This window comes from Coloeus monedula (assembly GCF_965178545.1).
Source record: "Coloeus monedula genome assembly, chromosome: 3".
Classification (NCBI taxonomy): domain Eukaryota; kingdom Metazoa; phylum Chordata; class Aves; order Passeriformes; family Corvidae; genus Coloeus; species Coloeus monedula.
The window spans coordinates 31,404,715-31,422,127 of NC_138783.1; the positions used below are offsets into that span (position 1 = coordinate 31,404,715).

The 17,413-nt window shown below is 42.0% G+C and overlaps 1 protein-coding gene across 1 annotated transcript; it reads left to right on the forward strand.

The window, feature by feature from the left end:
- Positions 1–1,546: 1,546 nt before the first annotated feature.
- AQP11 (aquaporin 11) lies at positions 1,547–14,599 on the forward strand (the record flags this gene model as incomplete). The annotated part of the gene is made up of 3 exons (XM_082278494.1): positions 1,547–2,141; positions 7,183–7,299; positions 13,939–14,599. The coding sequence occupies 3 exons, from the start codon at positions 1,547–1,549 to the stop codon at positions 13,989–13,991; spliced, it is 765 nt and encodes a 254-aa protein (XP_082134620.1). The 3' UTR covers positions 13,992–14,599.
- Between the last annotated feature and the right edge of the window lie 2,814 nt (positions 14,600–17,413).

Below are 17,413 nucleotides of genomic sequence, written 5' to 3' on the forward strand. Positions count from 1 at the left end.
AAGCTTGGGAAGAAGGATGTACCGCTGATAGTGGACACAACACAGAATTCACAGGCCACAAGGACATTTGGCAGAACTCACAAGATAAGGAAGAAACTAATAAAGACAACTCAGCAACTGTGCTGAATCAGCTCCAACTGGGTGAAAGGTAATTCTGGCAGGGGGAGATCCTGGCCACCAACTCACGCACCACTGACCCAAGAAACTCACCAACTCAAAAAAGATAAAACACTGAACATGTGGACGAATTAGCACGGGAAGTGAGAGAATCATTAACCAACAGAAGATAGAGTGCTAATTAGTAAGATAACTATGTAACTTGCAGTCAATGAACAAATCTTATGAGGAGTGGCTGAAGGAGCTGGAGGTGCTTGGTCTGGAGAAGAGGAGGTTCAGGAGGGACCTTGTGTCTCTACAACTCCCTGAAAGGAGGCTGTAGCCAGGTGGGGGTCGGTCTCTTCTTCCAGGTAACAAATGAGAGGATGAGAGTGCATAGGCTTTAGCTGTGTCAAGGGAGATTTAGGCTGGACATTAGGAAGAATTTCTTCACAGAAGGGGTGATTAGACATCAGAATGGGCTGCCCAGGGAGGTGGCGGAGTCACTGTTCCTAGAGGTGTTTAAGGAAAGACTGGATGTAGGACTCGGTGCCATGGTCTATTGACATGGTCGCGTTCCGTCACAGCTTGGACTCCATGTCACGTTAGAGGTCTTCTCTAACCTAATTGATCCTGTAATTCTGTAATGCCTGTGTGTGCTACAACGTACAAATAGTAAAAAAAGTTCTGATAGTTGGCACGCTCCTTTTGCTGAACACCACCGAACACCCAGGCTTGCGCAACTCCAAATAAATAACCAATGTCTCTCTCTGGAGCTTGTTGCAAACCGCGGGGCGAGGGATCTGATCTCCGTGGACAGCCGGTGCCGGTGCCAGGCCGGTGCGTGCGGGCGGTGCCGGTGCCAGCCCCGCGGAGCTGCCCCGCCCGCCCCCCGCTCCCTCAGCGCCCCGCCCGCATGCGCGGTGCCGCAGCGCCCGCCGGAGGGGGCGGCGCGGCCGAGCCCGCGCCCGGCTCCGCGCTGGGGCTGGAATCGTTCCCGCAGCCACGGACACACCGCAACGCCGATCCCGCCGGGAAATCGGCTCGCCTCCCGTTCCCCCGCGGCCGGGAGCGGAGGCCCTCCCTCTCCTCCTTCTCCTCCGGCAGGCTGAGGGGACAGGGGAGCTCGGTCCGTCCCGCGGCGGAGGGGCTGAGGGGGCAGCAGAGCCCCCTTCTCCCCGCTCCCCTCCCCGTGCTTTTCCGCCGCCGGGAGAGAGCTTCCTTGTCCTAACCCGTGCCCTGGCAGGAAGCGGGATCCCCCTGCCCTCACCCCTGCCCTTTGCTCCGCTGAGCAGAGGGTGAGTCAGGCGCCTCGCAGGTGGGAACAGAAGCTGGCTCCTACCTCCAAGGGAAAGCCGGGGGTATTTTCCTTCCCTCTCCCGCTTGCTTTCTCCCCGCAGGTGGTGGGGCTGGACCTCCCGCGAGCCCTCGGGCCTGTGAAGCTCCGGGCATGGCTGTCGGTGGGGTCGGGAGCTCCCTGCTGCTGATGTCCGGCGTCGTGGTGACCGTGGGGCTGTGCCGGAGGCTGGCCCGGCGCCGGCTGCGCTCCCGCCCGCACCTCTTCGCTTTCCTTGTGGAGATGTTCAGCACCTTCCAGATTTGCGCCTGCACGAACGAGCTCAGCCTGCTCGGCAACGTGGAGCCAAAGCCGCACACCGCCCTCACCCTCACCTACGGCTTCACCGTCCTGCACGGCCTGACCCTCGCCGGCAGCACATGCAATCCCTGCGGAACCCTGCAGCCCATGTGGGGCGGCGGGACATCGCTCAGGATGGGGGCACTCAAGATCGCCGCTCAGTTCGTGGCTGCAGTGCTCGCCAGAGTGTTCATGCACTTTATCTGGAGTCTGGAGATGGCAGAGCCACATTTTGGAGCACTCTCACAGGGCTGCAGCAGCCCCATGCAGACTACAGAGGTGCAGGCATTCTGCATAGAACTGCTCTTTTCTGTCGTTTTCCAGCTGGCCGTCCTGCGAGCCGAAAGTGTTAATCCCAAATACAGAGTCCATTTGATTGCTCTTCTCATCACCATGCTCGTGTATGCAGGTTAGTCTTTTTTCTTTTTTTCCTTCTGTTCCTGCAATAAAGTTGTAATGGAAGGGGTTCTTACTGTTTTCGTAGAAGTGTTTAGATGCAAAGTGCTTTTTCTTAGATTACACTTTCCTTGATGATTTCTTTTTGTATCGTCCTACGTATGCGAAGTTCATTTGGCGTTTATATAAAGTTTGCCTGGTTGCATTCCAGGCAGGTATGGGGTTAAGAACGAAATGAGTTACACATTTAAAATTATGTCAGGTCTGCAAGTACATATGGTTAAGTGTTAAAATATCTCAGTGAAGGATTGTTTCATAATCCAACTATTTATACAGCGTGAGAGATTTCATACTATGTGTTCTGATTACTAAGTGTCATTGGGAGAGCACCGCTGGCTGCATCAGGAAAAAGTGCTGATTGTGCAACAGCAGGGTACAGACTGGTAATATAGAAACTCTGTATTTAAATAATGCATAATTCATATCAGTGCAATTTATTTAACTATTTCCCTAAATCAGAGGCAGGAATGGTTATTTGTGGAATACATACAGAAATAATACCTCATGATACCAAATGTAAAAAAAAAAAAAGGAAAAAAAAGAGGTGCCTGTTTTATTGTCTGTAATGCCATGTGTGTCCATATCCCTGCCTTTACCTGATTGTCACCTCGTGCTTCCCAGAGCTGGGATGCTGTCACCTGTCCATCTTCTCTGGACCAGTGGGAAGGGAGAGGTGAGGGGAGTCAGTCTGAACTTCCTTCTTCTGACTGTTGGTGTTCCCTCTTGTCCCCACCGAAGTGACAAGAGTTGTTAGGTCACTTGAGGACTGCCCTGCAGGGAGTCCTTCTCCTACTGGCAAAGAGATCGTGTAGCTTGGAGAGGTGAAAGACATGATTACAGAACTCCTTGCTTGTGCTACTGCCCCCACCACAGAAAAAGTAATCTAGGCAATTACCAAATCCCTTTGAGAGAGGGAGATCACTCCTCTTATCTGCAAACATCCGGGATGTCACTAATGCCTTGTCCTAAAGGTTTAGCTGTATTAATGCTATTTAACATAATAGCATCTAGAACAATGTACAGTCACATTTTCAGATGTAGTAATGTAAAAATCTTTACTCATTATTTTTAGCTGAAATTAGCTAATACCTTAAAGACAAAAGTCGATGGGGAATTTTGAGAATTAACTTGGTAATTTGAACTACTTTCTAAAGTTAACTTTTAAAAGCAGAAGCAAGGTGTCAGTGCATTTGAGGACATTAAATATATTTCTCCGTTGCTTGGTGAAAGTGTAGCCAAATATCCTCCTCCCTCTTCTGCAAGCATAGAAATCTGGATTCCTGATTCCTAACATTCTTCTCCTGCTTAGCAAACAGTCATGTAAAATAATATGTGTCACATTGCCTTTCTTTTAGCTAATTCATACAAAGAATTCACTCCCAGTGTCATTGGCCAGGTTCCTATCTTTTTCTAGCAGGAGAAGGCTGTGTGCCACGAGAAGGCTGAGTGCCCTTCTGTGCCGTAAACTTGGGCTTGTTGGGACTATCCAGTGCAATCGATCTGCACGTACTTCTAGGAAACCTCAGACCTGCTGAGGTGCCCAGGCCTCTTTTGTGTCATGTGCACAACACCCTGTGCCACCTGGACATTTTTCTTTGCATTTCTTTTAAACTACAGTCTACTAGTCTACTATAAAAATGTATGTGTATTCAGATCCTGGCATAGCTGAGGCAATAACAAGGGGCCTGGTAAGTGGCCATGGACGATGCCTGCTGCACATATCCCGTATGTCCTGTGCATCTCATGGCATAGCCCTAACCATGTCTGTCCTACCTCTGCTTCTTACACGCAGCAGGGAGAGTGACTTACAAATCAGGTGTCACAAACCATGGTCTCCAGCAGGACGAGTTCTCATCTGCAGGCTGTGAAGACAGACAGATAAACAATTTAGCTGAGCTGGATCATTCTCAGGAAATCTTCTGCACCTCTTTGTTTACTGTTTATAAGAAACTTGAGTGCTTCTCTAAGAGGAAGAGATCTTCCTTGCACACCCAGTACCAAAGGCTCAAGCAACCAGCACAAATTAAGGCAAACTTACCCTTACACACTCTTACTTTTTTGTACAAAAGTATTGAATAGTTTAGAGTCTTGTCTGAATAATAATTTTTTTAAACTTTAATTTGGTAAATGTGGATACTAAAAGGCTAGGAGCAGAGGAATTTTCCAGCTGCTGAAGCATCTTGTGAAGTTTTTCTTTCTCATGCAAGCTAGCTGAAAACAGTTTTTTGTAAACCAAGACTTTATCTTGCACCTGCAAACTTGTTGTCCAAGTTGTTTTGTCCATTGGAAAAAATATTTTGAATGGGCATTATGGAACCTCCACCTATCACTCTAGAGGGTGGATAGTCAAGTGACCAGTGGGGTCATGCCACCCTTGTGAACAAAGCTATATAAGCTGATTTATATCATTAAATAGAGCCATTTTGGCCACTTAACCTGAAATTGGACTTGTGTCGTTTTTCGCCGTTCTCGGTACAACAGCGACAGGTAAATACAGTGTTCTAGCTAGGAGCCCAGGTGCATTAAATTTACAAAATAAAATTCATTATAGTGATTTCTTTTTATACTCTGATTTCAAAAAACTAAATCAATTGTGCCTTCAGGACTTGTGTTTGATACAGTTATGAGTGAATTAGAAATTACAGAAAAAACACCTCATACATGGCATATCGTAATTCACTCCATGAATTATGCTCTGCTATGAGTTTGAAAGCTGTATCCTGCAAGGTGAATGATTGCTGTCTAAAAAGGGACTGTAAGAAGGAACACCTCTCATTCCAGTTTGGTGTGGGTAAAATTCTGAAGGACAGCCACATCCCTGTGGCTTACACCTGTCTAAAAGTATTGATGCACAGAAGATTCAAAAACATTCAGTTGTATTTTTATGGTTGAATAAATGAAGCTGTTGGAAAAAACACATCTCAGTAGGTACTGAGGTCTGCCCTGTACCTTACTGCTGTTCCTTTACTTTTTCTTATACTTTTTTGTACTTATAAATATTTGGATTTTTTTTTACATTTAGTCCCTACACAAACCAAATTTTTATAGTAGTACATACCGAACACAAAAGTTCTGCTTCACTCTCTTTTTTTCTACTAAATAAAGAAAAAAAAAGAACATTATGTCTTTACACATTAAGGGAATGATTCATTAGCTAAGGATGCAGACCATATGCAAGATGGTAAAGGATATTTTTGTATAGTTCTTTTGGGAAAGTACTTATTTAGGGGTTAAAGCAATACACCTTTTGAGGGCTTTTTTTTATTTACAGGCAGCATTACAGTTAAGTCAGAATCATATGAAATTGGTTAGATTTTTCTGAGCCTAACATATCAAGGTACAAATGAGATACCTATTTTTTATTCTGAGTTTCTTCCTAATTTTGGCTTTGCCTTTAGTAGAGGCAAAAAGGTAAAATTACTTTCTCATGCCCTGTGTGGCATTACTTCCCCTTTTAAACTTTTTATGCATATCCCGTCAAAGAGATTACACTTCTTCTGCCATAAAATAATTTGTCTTTTCTGGTACAGAGACTGAGGTGTTAAATAATTTTAAGTAAGATTATAGTAGTGCCCCTGGCCTATGGTTGATATTCTAGTAGTTATTAGTAATGAATATTGAAGAAATACAGCAGCTAAAACTGTCTAATGTTTAATGTTCATCACCTGCATCCTGAGAGTGAAATTCTGCTTTCAACTCTATGTTTGTGGATATAGAAGCAGAAGCAGTGGAGTCATAAATAGATTAAAGCAAAGTAAATTATTGTAACTGGGCTTCCAGGCAACTGTGGACATTGCTAATATGTCAGTGTGCAGAAAAACAGACTGCACAGTAAATCTGACTTGTTCTTGAGAACAAGTGTAAAACCACAGTGAACTGAGTAGGCAAACAAAGATTAAAATGTTCCTGAACCGTAATAACAGTAAAAGAAATAATAGGGAGAATATAGAAAGAGAAATACAGAGAAGAGAATGACAAAGATTTTACTAAAACTTTGAGTAAATGATTGCACAGTCATAGCAAATGAGGATTACAGCAGCAGGGTATTTGTACAAAGGGTGAGTTCAAAGCTCATACAAGCTTATTTGGGGAGAAGTCAAGAATAAGCTGTAAAGAATTATATAGGTGCAATTACAGAATACTTTATGGGAATAGGTTAATAGATAAAATAGGTATGGGGTGGTTAGTAACTAACAGTAGAGGAAAACAGATAGTTTAGCTATGAGTAATGCTTTTTCTGCAGAATTGCAATGAGAGGAACAACATATGTAAGAATTAAACATCCTTAGCTCCAGGTATCTGCAGTGTAATTACAGCTTAGTCCCCAGTGTAATGTGTTTGGATTTAGAAAATGTTTAGGCAACTTCATTTACATCTGAAGTCAGAGGCAAGGAAAGATGCTTGGCTTCCTTCTGCAAGACAGTGGAGTGGCTCTTGCTTCTATTTTCTTTGAACAACATATAGAAGTTTCCCACAGTTCTTATACCATCTGAAAATCTTAACGTTCTGTACATTGATATGGTAATATTAGTGTTCCTTTAAGAAAGTAGAGGGGTCAGCTTAGCAAGAACAGTACTTGACAGTTTTTTTCTTTTATCTTGCATATGTGTTTCATGTGACATGAGGCTATAATGTAATGACTTATGTAATTTCTGTCTCCTCTAAAATCATGATACAGAAATAGCTTCCAGCTTTATCATTAGAAACATTCCACATTGGCCAGACCTATCTCTTTAAAGAATATTTGCTAGAAAGAGATAAAGGAAGTTATAGCTTACCCTTCACATGTTTTAAAGCCTTTGAGAAAACAGTTAAACTGTTTACTATGTCATCAGGTGAATAACTTGAGAAGAGTTTTATCTCTTCAAACTGCTTCTGCTAATTCACTTTATTGCAGGGTCTAGATTTCTTGTAGTATGGTGTATGTGCATTTTAATTTAAAGTAAATGTTAAGAAAGATGGTTTGATTTCATGCTGTTTACATCTTATTACAGGTGGAAATCTCACAGGAGCAATATTTAACCCAGCACTGGCTTTTTCATTACATGCAGATTGCTTCTATGACAAATTTTTGAGTTACTCGCTAGTATATTGGATAGCACCATCCTTAGGTAAGTTCTTAATACTTTATGTATTTGAGAAAGTGTTATTTAGTACATGGTTCATAAATCGGGAAATAGGTGTTCTTTATTTGAGAGTGTGCTTGATTTTTGTGTTAAATAAATCCAGAAAATAGTAGATTACAATGTATGTGTTGAAGTCATTCAGAATCATGGTTTCATTTTGCAAATGCAGGCTGTGTATTTTAAAAATTTTTAATGCTCTATGTAGAGTGCCTGCAGCACTGTTTTGTGAATTAGAGAAGGATTTGGATTGGGAAGGACCTTTAAAGGTCCCTACCTGAAAGTAAGTATCAGCCTGATGAACTTCAAAAAGAGAAACATACTGGTTACCACGCAGTGTCTGTCTTGTTTGTGACAGTTTACAAACACAGGGGGATGATAAATTAAAAAAAACCCTACCCACAGGTATTGGGATAAGTGCCTTAAATATGCTTTCTCAGTTACCACTTTTATTATATCAAATCTTTTTTATCCCCATAGTGTCTAAACTTTGCAGTTCCCATTCTGTGTTTTTCCCCCAGTCACTATTGGACACAGTCTGTTCTGGCAGTTTAAGAAGTGTTAGCAACTAGGTTTTTTCTAACTTAAATTATGGTTTTAATTTGGAAGCTATTGATTTTGACTTCTAGCTGTGTGCAGATGAAAATGCTCCATGTGATACTTCATGGTGTTGTTTGTTTACAGTTGGTCCCTAAAAATCTTGAGCTTTCTGCTTAGGGTATATAAAGAAGCAGTCTACTAATCCTGAATTCTTTCATGACTCTTAATCCTATTAGAAGGTACAACAGTGATGAAGGCACAACAGGATGTAAAATATACACAGGAAACCCTGGAAAGGGCTCCTGTTTGACCAAACACTTCCTTTTCCTGAGTTCAGGTCTGTGCACGTTCTACTTGCCTTGACTCTCAGTCAGCACAAAACGAAGACAGAAGTTTAAACCTAACTGAAATTCACTTTAATATAATCTTGTTAAATTCGATCTCCAAACAGGATGACTGAACCAACAGAGTGAGAGAGAAATTAATGAAATGTCAGAGACAAAGCTGATCAGCATCACTCGGGTCCTGACAGGCCATACAGTATTTCTCACAATTCAGCTTTAGCTTGCTGATACAGTAACTGATTTCAACCTCATAACCATTTAAAGATTTTCCAGGTTCTAAGTATTTGGGATTTAATCTTTTGGCAAGTGATTTAAAGAAGCAGGAGGCATTCTGAAACCCCATGTTCTACTTACATTCCGACATGCGTCCTGCAGAACAGCTTTGCAGAAAACCTCCAGGTGATTTCTGACATCATAAAATCAACTGACCTTAACTGAAATGGACCCATGACTTAGAATGTAATTAGGGAGCAATGTTCTATTTCTATGAAAATTCATGAACAGTGGTTTGTCATTAGTTAACATCTAGAATATACATACAGAATACATTGAATGCTGTCTCTTGATTTGTGAGGGAATGGAACGCCAGACTGGGCAGTTGTAAAGATGTGAATACTCAGGACACATCACTTATTGCAGTGTCACTACTGTAGCCAACATTTAGTTACAGATCTCAGGTCTGTGGATCACCTGTTAGTGATATAAATATCTTATTACAAAACAAGGATGTTTCATGGATGCATTTCATACATTTCACAGAGACCTTACAAATCAGTAGTTGTAAACAATTCTTGGGAAAGAACCTTTAAGCAGAATCATGAGAGTAGATGATGAGGGAAGGGATATTTTAAATTCAATTGTAAAAAATTACTTTCAGAATTCACATGGCAGTAGAAATGCTGTTTCAGACTTCCTAGAAACTGGCAGAGTCACAATGATATGTTAATATGATGTCTTACTTCTTCCAGCATCAGCCTCTTAGATGGTTAAATTACTTTGTTCTTACTTACTTTACTTCCTTACTTTTTGTACTTACTTTTTTTCAGAAGGGTTTTTTGTGTTTTGCTGTAATAACTACCACAGTAGAACCATGGACTAACATATCACGAAACTTAAAATTGCCTGTGCAAAGTGCAATATATTCTCATTTATGGCCATAGCAAAAATCTATGAGGACAAGGAGATGGAGAGTGTTCAGTATGTAACTGATACTCTGATCTGGCTGTAAGCACATTGTAAACAATGTTCCTAGAAAGGACACTTGGAACAAGAGGAAGACTGATTATCACTTTCACAAGATGAGGATGAAATGGAAATTTTCTTTTAGCATAAACAAATCTCCTGGTAGTTTATGGTCTTTCAGGAATTTAATCTTGAAATTGTAGTTAATTATTCATTTTTCAAAATGGCTTCGTTGATATTTTGGTGAAGGTGATTCTCCAGCAGCAATAAACTCCCGATTCCTGCAATAAACATAGATGCCAGCAAGTGTTTATAACTTAGCACAGGCAGGCCTAAGTTCTGCCCTGTGAACATAGACTCAGTAAGTACCAGTGGAACAAAGACAGTTTCTGTTTTGCTGCCAAAGGAATCCACGTTAGTTGTCCAGGGATGATTATACCATCAGTAATGATGGGGACGGAGCTAATGCTGCTTTCAGTACCAGGGAGATGGCAGCTATGAATGGAAAAGTTGGTGACAAGATAGTCATGAGGTCAATAAAATGAAATGCCCTTTCCTGGACAGGTGCCAGCTTAGCATGTCATAGAATTGTATTGTAGAGTGAGGGATGTTAGAGACCATCAGTTCTAACCCCCCTACCCAGGGGCAGGGACACCTTGCACTAGACCAGGATGCTCAAAGCCCCATCCAACCTGGCCTAGCCTCCTGCTAGGTTTCTAGAATCAACGCCCCTTTCTTTAGATCAGTTTTACTAGAAAGACTAATACTATTCCTTAGAAAATAAGTGCCACAAAAGTCACTTAGCAGTAGATGTAAATGGAAGAGGTAAGCAAGGAAGAAGGCAGCAGGTGACACTTTGAGCCTTCTGCTCAGAGGAGAGGCTATTCAGAGGCTGCCAGCAAGTTCAAACATTTAAGCAAAGAAACAAGAATTCCAAGTCCATCTGCAGTGAAGTGTTCAGTATCTCAGGCACTTGGAAGCAAAGGAGGTTTTCAACAAACAACTAGAAAACAAACTACTCCTATTCCCAGACCCTGGTCCTCACAGGGGTTTTCAGCTCCACAGACATCATCTGAGCAAAAACTCTTATGTAGTGAGTGAATGCAATCCACGAAGCTCCTAGAAACTGTCAGTAATTATGTCTAGTTCAAATACTAAAGGGCCAGTGAGTGGTTAATCCTGAACTTGACCTGCTTACAGAGAAGAATGGGTGGTGAATGTGGCCGCTTGGGTTGTAGTCCTCACAAGAGTTCAGGGTCCAGAGGAGGACTGGGAAGGTAAATAGCAGAGCTGTCCAGACTATGGACTTCAAAAAAAAATTCTGCTTGTTTAGGGAATTGCTAAGTCAGTAGTAATTCCCTTGGAAGCTGCTATAAATTAGAAAAGTATACATTACAAGGGTGATTTTTAAAAAAAAGCTCATGAGAGCTCAGTAATAGATTGAGATGTGCAGAAGGAATCTGTCACATAGTTAGACTGGGAATTTGGACAGAAAGCCTTTCCCTGCTGGCTAGACAAAGAGCTTCCCTACAACAAAGGAGAGCATGTAAGAAGTTGAAAGTGGGACAGGCAGCAAAGGAGGAATGTAAGAGCTTTGCACAGGCACTTGGAAACAAAATCAGGAAGGTTAGAGCTCAGCTGGAACTAAGAGCAGGGGCATGCAGAGTTACAAATATCCTAATCACAAAAAAAGTCCAGAGAAAATGCAGATCAGTTGGAGGATGGGAGAGACAACCTAGTGATGGATGGCATGGAATAAAGGCTGAGGTACCACGCAGTCTTCCCGAGCAAAATTTGCTCCCAAACCTCTGTGTAAATCAGTAAAAATTTTGAAAGAAAGCAATAAATAGGGAGCAACAGTATAGGAACAACATACGTGATTGTGAATCCACTGACTCTAGTGGGATTCACCTAGAAATGGAGGTAGAGTTGGCCAGTGTTGGAATTGTCCTTCATTTATGAGACTCTACAGCAGTTGGAGGAGGTTCCTGCCAATGGGAAATGTGCCAGTATTATGCCCCCTTTTGAGGAGGAAAGAGAACCCAGGGAACTGTAAGCTAGTTGGTCTCACTTCAGTCAGTGGGAAGGTGGTGGAGTATCTAGTCTTGGAATCCATTTCCAACTATGTAAACAAAGGTAATCACAGGAACAGTCAGCACAGATTTAGCGAGGGTAATCCATGCTTGACCAGCTTGGTTGCTTTCTGTGATGAATCCACGTGGGAATGAGGGGGGAGCAGGGATGTAGCATACCTTCACTTTAGTAAGGCTTTTGATACCACCTCCCACAGCATTCTTGGTTCAAGGTGGGGTCACTCAAAAAGACTATTAGCTGCAATAAAGGTTGGCTAAACCATTGACCTCAAACTGTCACAATCAATGGGCTGACACCTGGCTGGTGGCCAATACCATGCAGAGTACACTGGTGTCGGTACTGGGAGTTCATATTCCCCAGTGTGTTTAACAGTGACCTGAATTAAAGTTTGTTCACAACAGTTTGGTCTCTCTGCAAGACAAAGCATGTGATTCAGCAGTTTGGGATCAGCACCACTGCAGAGGGATCTCCACAGGCTGGAGAGGTGGGCTGAGACCAGCAACATGAGATTCAACAAGACCAAGTGCGGGGTCCTAAGCTTTGGCCACAACAACCCCATGCAGCAGGGCTACAGGCTGGGGGCATAGTGGTTGAAAAGTGGCCCAGCAGAAAAGGACCTGGGGGTGCTGGTGACAGCAGCTGAACATGAGCCAGTGTGTGCCCAGGTGGCCAAGAAGGTCAATGGAGCGTGGCCTGTGTCAACAATAGTGTGGCCAGCAGGACCAGAGAAGTGATGCTTTCCCTGTACTTGGCACTGGTGAGGCCACTCCTCAAGTGCTGTGTCCAGTTCTGGGCCCCTTAGTTCAGGAAGGACACTGAGGTGCCAGAGTGTGTCCAGAGAAGGGCAACAGAGCTGGTGAAGGGTCTGGAGCACAACTCTTATGAGGAGTGGCTGAGGGAGGTGGGGCTGTTTAACCTGGAGAAAAAGAGGCTCAGGGAGGACTTTATAGCTTTCCACAAATATCTGAAAGGAGGTTGCAGCTGGGGTAGGGGGGGTGTCAGTCTCTTCTCCCAGGCAACCAGTGATGGGATGAGAAGACATAGGCATAAGCCTGTGCCAGGGGAGGTTTAGGTTGGACATTAGGAAGAATTTCTTCACTGCAAACGTGATTAGATTTTGGAAAAAGCTGCCCAGGAAAGTGGTAGAGTCACTGTTCCTCAAGGTGCTTAAGCAAAGACTGGATGTGGCACTCAGTGCTATGGTTTATTGACATGGTGGTGTTCAGTGACAGGTTGGACTCCATAATCTCATGGCTTTTCCAAACAAATTGATTCTGTGATTACTGCCTCCTTCTACTCAATGCATGTGAGGTGGCATCTGGAACATAGGTGGAGTCCCCTCGTTCAAGAGCAACGTGTCACAAAACAGGATGCAGGCAGTGGAGGACTACAAAGATGATGAAGGGCCTGGAGTACCTGATTTGAGAGGGAAGGCTGAGGGAACTGGACTTGTTTAGGCCACAAAAATAAGATGAAAGTGTTGTTTTAAGTACAGTGAAGCATTATTTCAAGAGTAGTTACAAGGATAACAGAGATTAACCATTCTTTTTGGCAACAAGTAACAGCAAGGCCACAAATTGGGGCATGGGAAGTTCAGCTTAGACCCCAGGAAAACATTCAGGGGGAAGGGTGCAGCAACACTGAAATTAGGTTCCTGGAGAAATGCTACAGTCACTAGCGTGGAGGTTTTTTGGACTCAGCCAGGGAAAGTCTCACTGACCCATGTAGCATAGGCAAAGTCCTGCACTGAATGGGAGACTGGACTAAACAGAATCCCTTCCAATAAGCTTTTTTTGTGATCTAAGAAGTTTCATAAATACAAGCTTATGTGTGGGCAATGCCATCAATGCCATCCTCTTTGTCTCTGAAAGAATACACCGATGGTCATAGTAAACTGTATTTGGATGCCCTTTGGATTTATGGGTCCCTTCCAACTTGAGATAGAAGTTTCTTCATGAGAATTGTACACTATCTCTAACTTTACAGTTTTTTCAGCTTCAAGAATAAGCCCTAAATCAGAATGATCTTCAATAAAACACCCACTATCCTACACCCACTTGGCAGTGCCTAAAAATGATGTTACCAAAACAGACACAGCTATCAAACTCAGGTGAAAGATGGAGGTTAAGCTGCTGGTTCAGTTGTTTATACATCCAGCTACAAAGAAAGGAACCCTGTTCAGGAACAGGAAGGTGCCCGTGTTGGATTCACCTAGCCAAACTCTCTGCCTTTGGCTTGGCTTACACGGATCAAAGCATTAACCATACTAAGGAAAACAAGATTATTAACTCACAGGGACCACTTGCATGGCCTGTTGAAGCTTCCTTTGCAAAAAGTACTGATGCAGTCTCTGGAGTATTGTGTTAGACACTCAAATACTTGAATATAATGTTAATTTTCCATACCAGTACTAAGTCCTTCTCAAATGCATTTAAATAAAGGTGCTTTCTGTAACTTCTCATTTCAGGTACAATACTTGTGGCTTTTATATGGGATGAACTCTTTCCTCGGATATCTTGAGACATCAAATCCTGAAATTTGGCAGCACTACATAAAAAATATTTTCAACATCTGCAGACATAAAGCTTTCAGAGAACTGTTGACAGACTTTCATGCCACCTTTCATTTGTATTTTCAGACTTCACATTTGAAATATATGACTTACCACTTTGTATTCAAATAATAATTTTGTAAATGCATATTGGGATTTTGGGAATATCTGCCACCATTTTCAGTTAAGCCATATGAATGTGAAAGACTGTTAAAACACAAACTTTGTCACTTTAGCCATAAGTGCCATTTGCTGACCTTTATTAGCATGCAAAACTAATTTTAGAGAAATACCCTATCCTTTCAAGGTTTGATTTTATTGGATTTCTTCCCATTGAAGGCATCTGCAAAAAGGGAGCTGAAGATTTCTTATACTGACATCATCATATTCCTACTTGCCATATACCTACCTCTGAGAGGAAGAAAGGCTACACTACTCCCTAGAAGAGTCTCCACAGCTCTGTTCTAGAGCCACCCTACACCAAAATTAAAAGTCTGTATGACCAACATTGTTTTAATAATACCTGTGTGCAGGTAAGTAACCCCTCCCTTCCTTCCGTGCAGGCTCTGCCCCTTCCTGTCACACTGGAGATTGTTGGAAAAAGCAGTAACAAAGTACCATAAAATTCTGTAGACAAGCACATCAAATGGCATTTTAGGCAAAACCCTCTACTTTTTTTTGGCAATTACTGCTGCCTCTTCACATAGACACAGTATATAGGCATGAATCATGCAGTACTCCATTTGTCCTTGATTTTATGTAGCTCTTATCAACTTCTTTAAAAAACAAATGAATCTGCAATGCAGGAGAATAAATAACAGAGATAAAACCTACAGGAAAGCTACCTATACAAAACAGGCACAAGCATGCCCTTTACAGCCTCAACTGAGGCAGACACCACTGATGGGTACCACCCTCTGAAGCTCTGTTTCTAGCATGAGGTTTCTTCTTCCGGCTGCAGCTTAATTTTTAAATATGCCAAAATAGATCTCTCAAATTTAAAAGTAAATTCAGTTTTTCATTTTATAGTTACTTGGTTTAAAAGGAGAGATGGTTAACAAATTCTACAAAGATCTCAGAATTGTGTCCTTCGCCTCATCATCCAAGTCATCTTACAAACCATATTTTAAGAGAAAGGGAATCAGATGGGGGGTTTTTCACAGTAAATTGATGAAGTCTTTAACAGCTACTGTTGTCAGCTATCTTTTTTGCAAGAGTTTGGGAAGTAAATATTTCCATGTAATTTCCTTGTTGCAATAAAATCTTTTCTTGTTTTATTTTTCCAAGGTAGCTATAAGATTATATTGCAAAATTAAATCAGTTGTATGAATGTGCTTCACATACAAGAGTGCTATCCATGACCCTGTGTTCAGTAATTAATAATAAAAGAAATTAGCCTGCTAATACACTGAAGAGAACTAGAACTGCTGAGTTATCATTCAGCAGCTCCTCGACCCTGGTGTGAGTAGTTCTACCAAAGGAAACTTGTTAAAACTCTCCATGGCAAGGACCACACACCAGCACACTGAGCCTGAAAAGATGTGATCCTCTGAAAAAAGATTTATTTTTATACCCTGTTCTGATTCTAAAGCAGATCCTTTTGGGGGTTTCTACCTTCCCTTTCTTGTGTTACTGCTTTTTATCTCTTTTACCTATTTTTAAAGTGATCCATACCTAATAATTTTACCCCCCACTTTTTCACCTCATTTCTTATGGAAACAAGTCTTTCAAAATCTACATGATTTGATGTCTCCTCTAAGCCCACGGAGCCCACAGGATAAAGGTCTCAAAAATAAACCTCAAAGAGCATAAAAATAGACAAAAAGAAAGCAGATATACAAACCTACAGGCAGCCAAGATTTATTAGATTAGAGGCCCTACTTCCACATCATTTCTGATGGCCTGCAAAAGCGAAGTCCATAAAGTAAGGAGGTCAGATGAGATCTGACTTCTCCATGTCTGCCTTGTTTATTTTGCCACAACATATAGTCTAAAAGAAATTGGTACCAATCTGGGTGTTTAACAAGTAGTTGCTGTATTTATAGGCACTAGAACACAAAATTAAAAGACGAATCACTAAGAATTAGACAGGCCTTAAATTGACTAAATTAATGCAAAACGAAAGAAAAAAAACCCAACAAAAGTAGCAGAAATAAAGAAAAATGAACCTGAGCTAGGAAGTGAAGAATTTAACTGGTTTTGGTAGTGCAGGCAAAAAGGCGTATTTTACATTTGGGGTAACAAAAACTTATAAAGTCCAGAACACTTACACACAGCCTAAATAGTGTTTTTTTGAAAATAAGACTTGCCAATCCACACAAGACACTTCTCAACGGTACCTCTAGGGTTCATCCAGGTTTGTTTCCACCTCACCTCGATCTTGCTCCATTGATTTGACTGGAAGCATCACAAGATGTCTGGTCCTGGAGCGCCACATCAGTACAACACGAATTCTCCTTAGTGAGAGTGCCGAGAGGAGCTGTGAACAGTCCTGCTGCCCTGGAGCTAACTCTGCCCATCTGCCAGGATATGTAACAGGCTGCAATTTAACGTGGACAACAGCAGAAACACCACATTGCAACTCACATTTACACACACTAAGAAAACCCCACCAGTCTGCTGTAACAGCGAATGGTGACTTAGCATTCAGTGAGCCTTTTGCCTCAATTATGGTGCCAGTAAGAGTTTTACCTGTCCCAAAATCTCACCATGGCAAGATTCTCCAAACACCAGTGCAAAAATGAAAGCATCACTCTGTATCCTCCTTTGTTACTCTGAATCCCTAACAAAAACATGCACACACTCCCATGAATATGTTTGTATGTATACAAAGGGGCTGGTAAAGACATTCTTGTAGAATGTCTTGTTGCATAACATGCTGAACACCTCATTTATTCAGCTACATCAATGGTTCACAACACTATTAAGACATCCCTAATTTGACTGGCATTCCTAACAAATATTCAACAAAGAGTGGTTATAATTATCATGTACCTTGGAACCAAATCACATCCTAATTTGTAAGCAGTGTAGGGCCAGTAAAGAAAACTGTTCATATACCAACACAGCAATACCTTACCCCCTATCCCCCCCCACAAAAAAATCACAGGTCAACTTCAAAATGAAAGAAAATGGAGGAAGTTTGGTCCAGACTTTCATTTCAATACTGGGGAAGAGAAGAACAACCTGAATTTGTTGACATTTCCCAATGGCAAAATCACCACCCCGAAGAGAGTTGAAACAGGAAAAGCTCCAGCAGGACCAAGATCTTGGCAATCTAAAGCTGGGTTCCTAAGTTTGGGATGTGTCTGACCAACTCTATCACAGGCACACTCTGCAAATGCTCTGCCCTTTTATCCTCACATCCAGGTAAATTATGAAAATGGCTTCG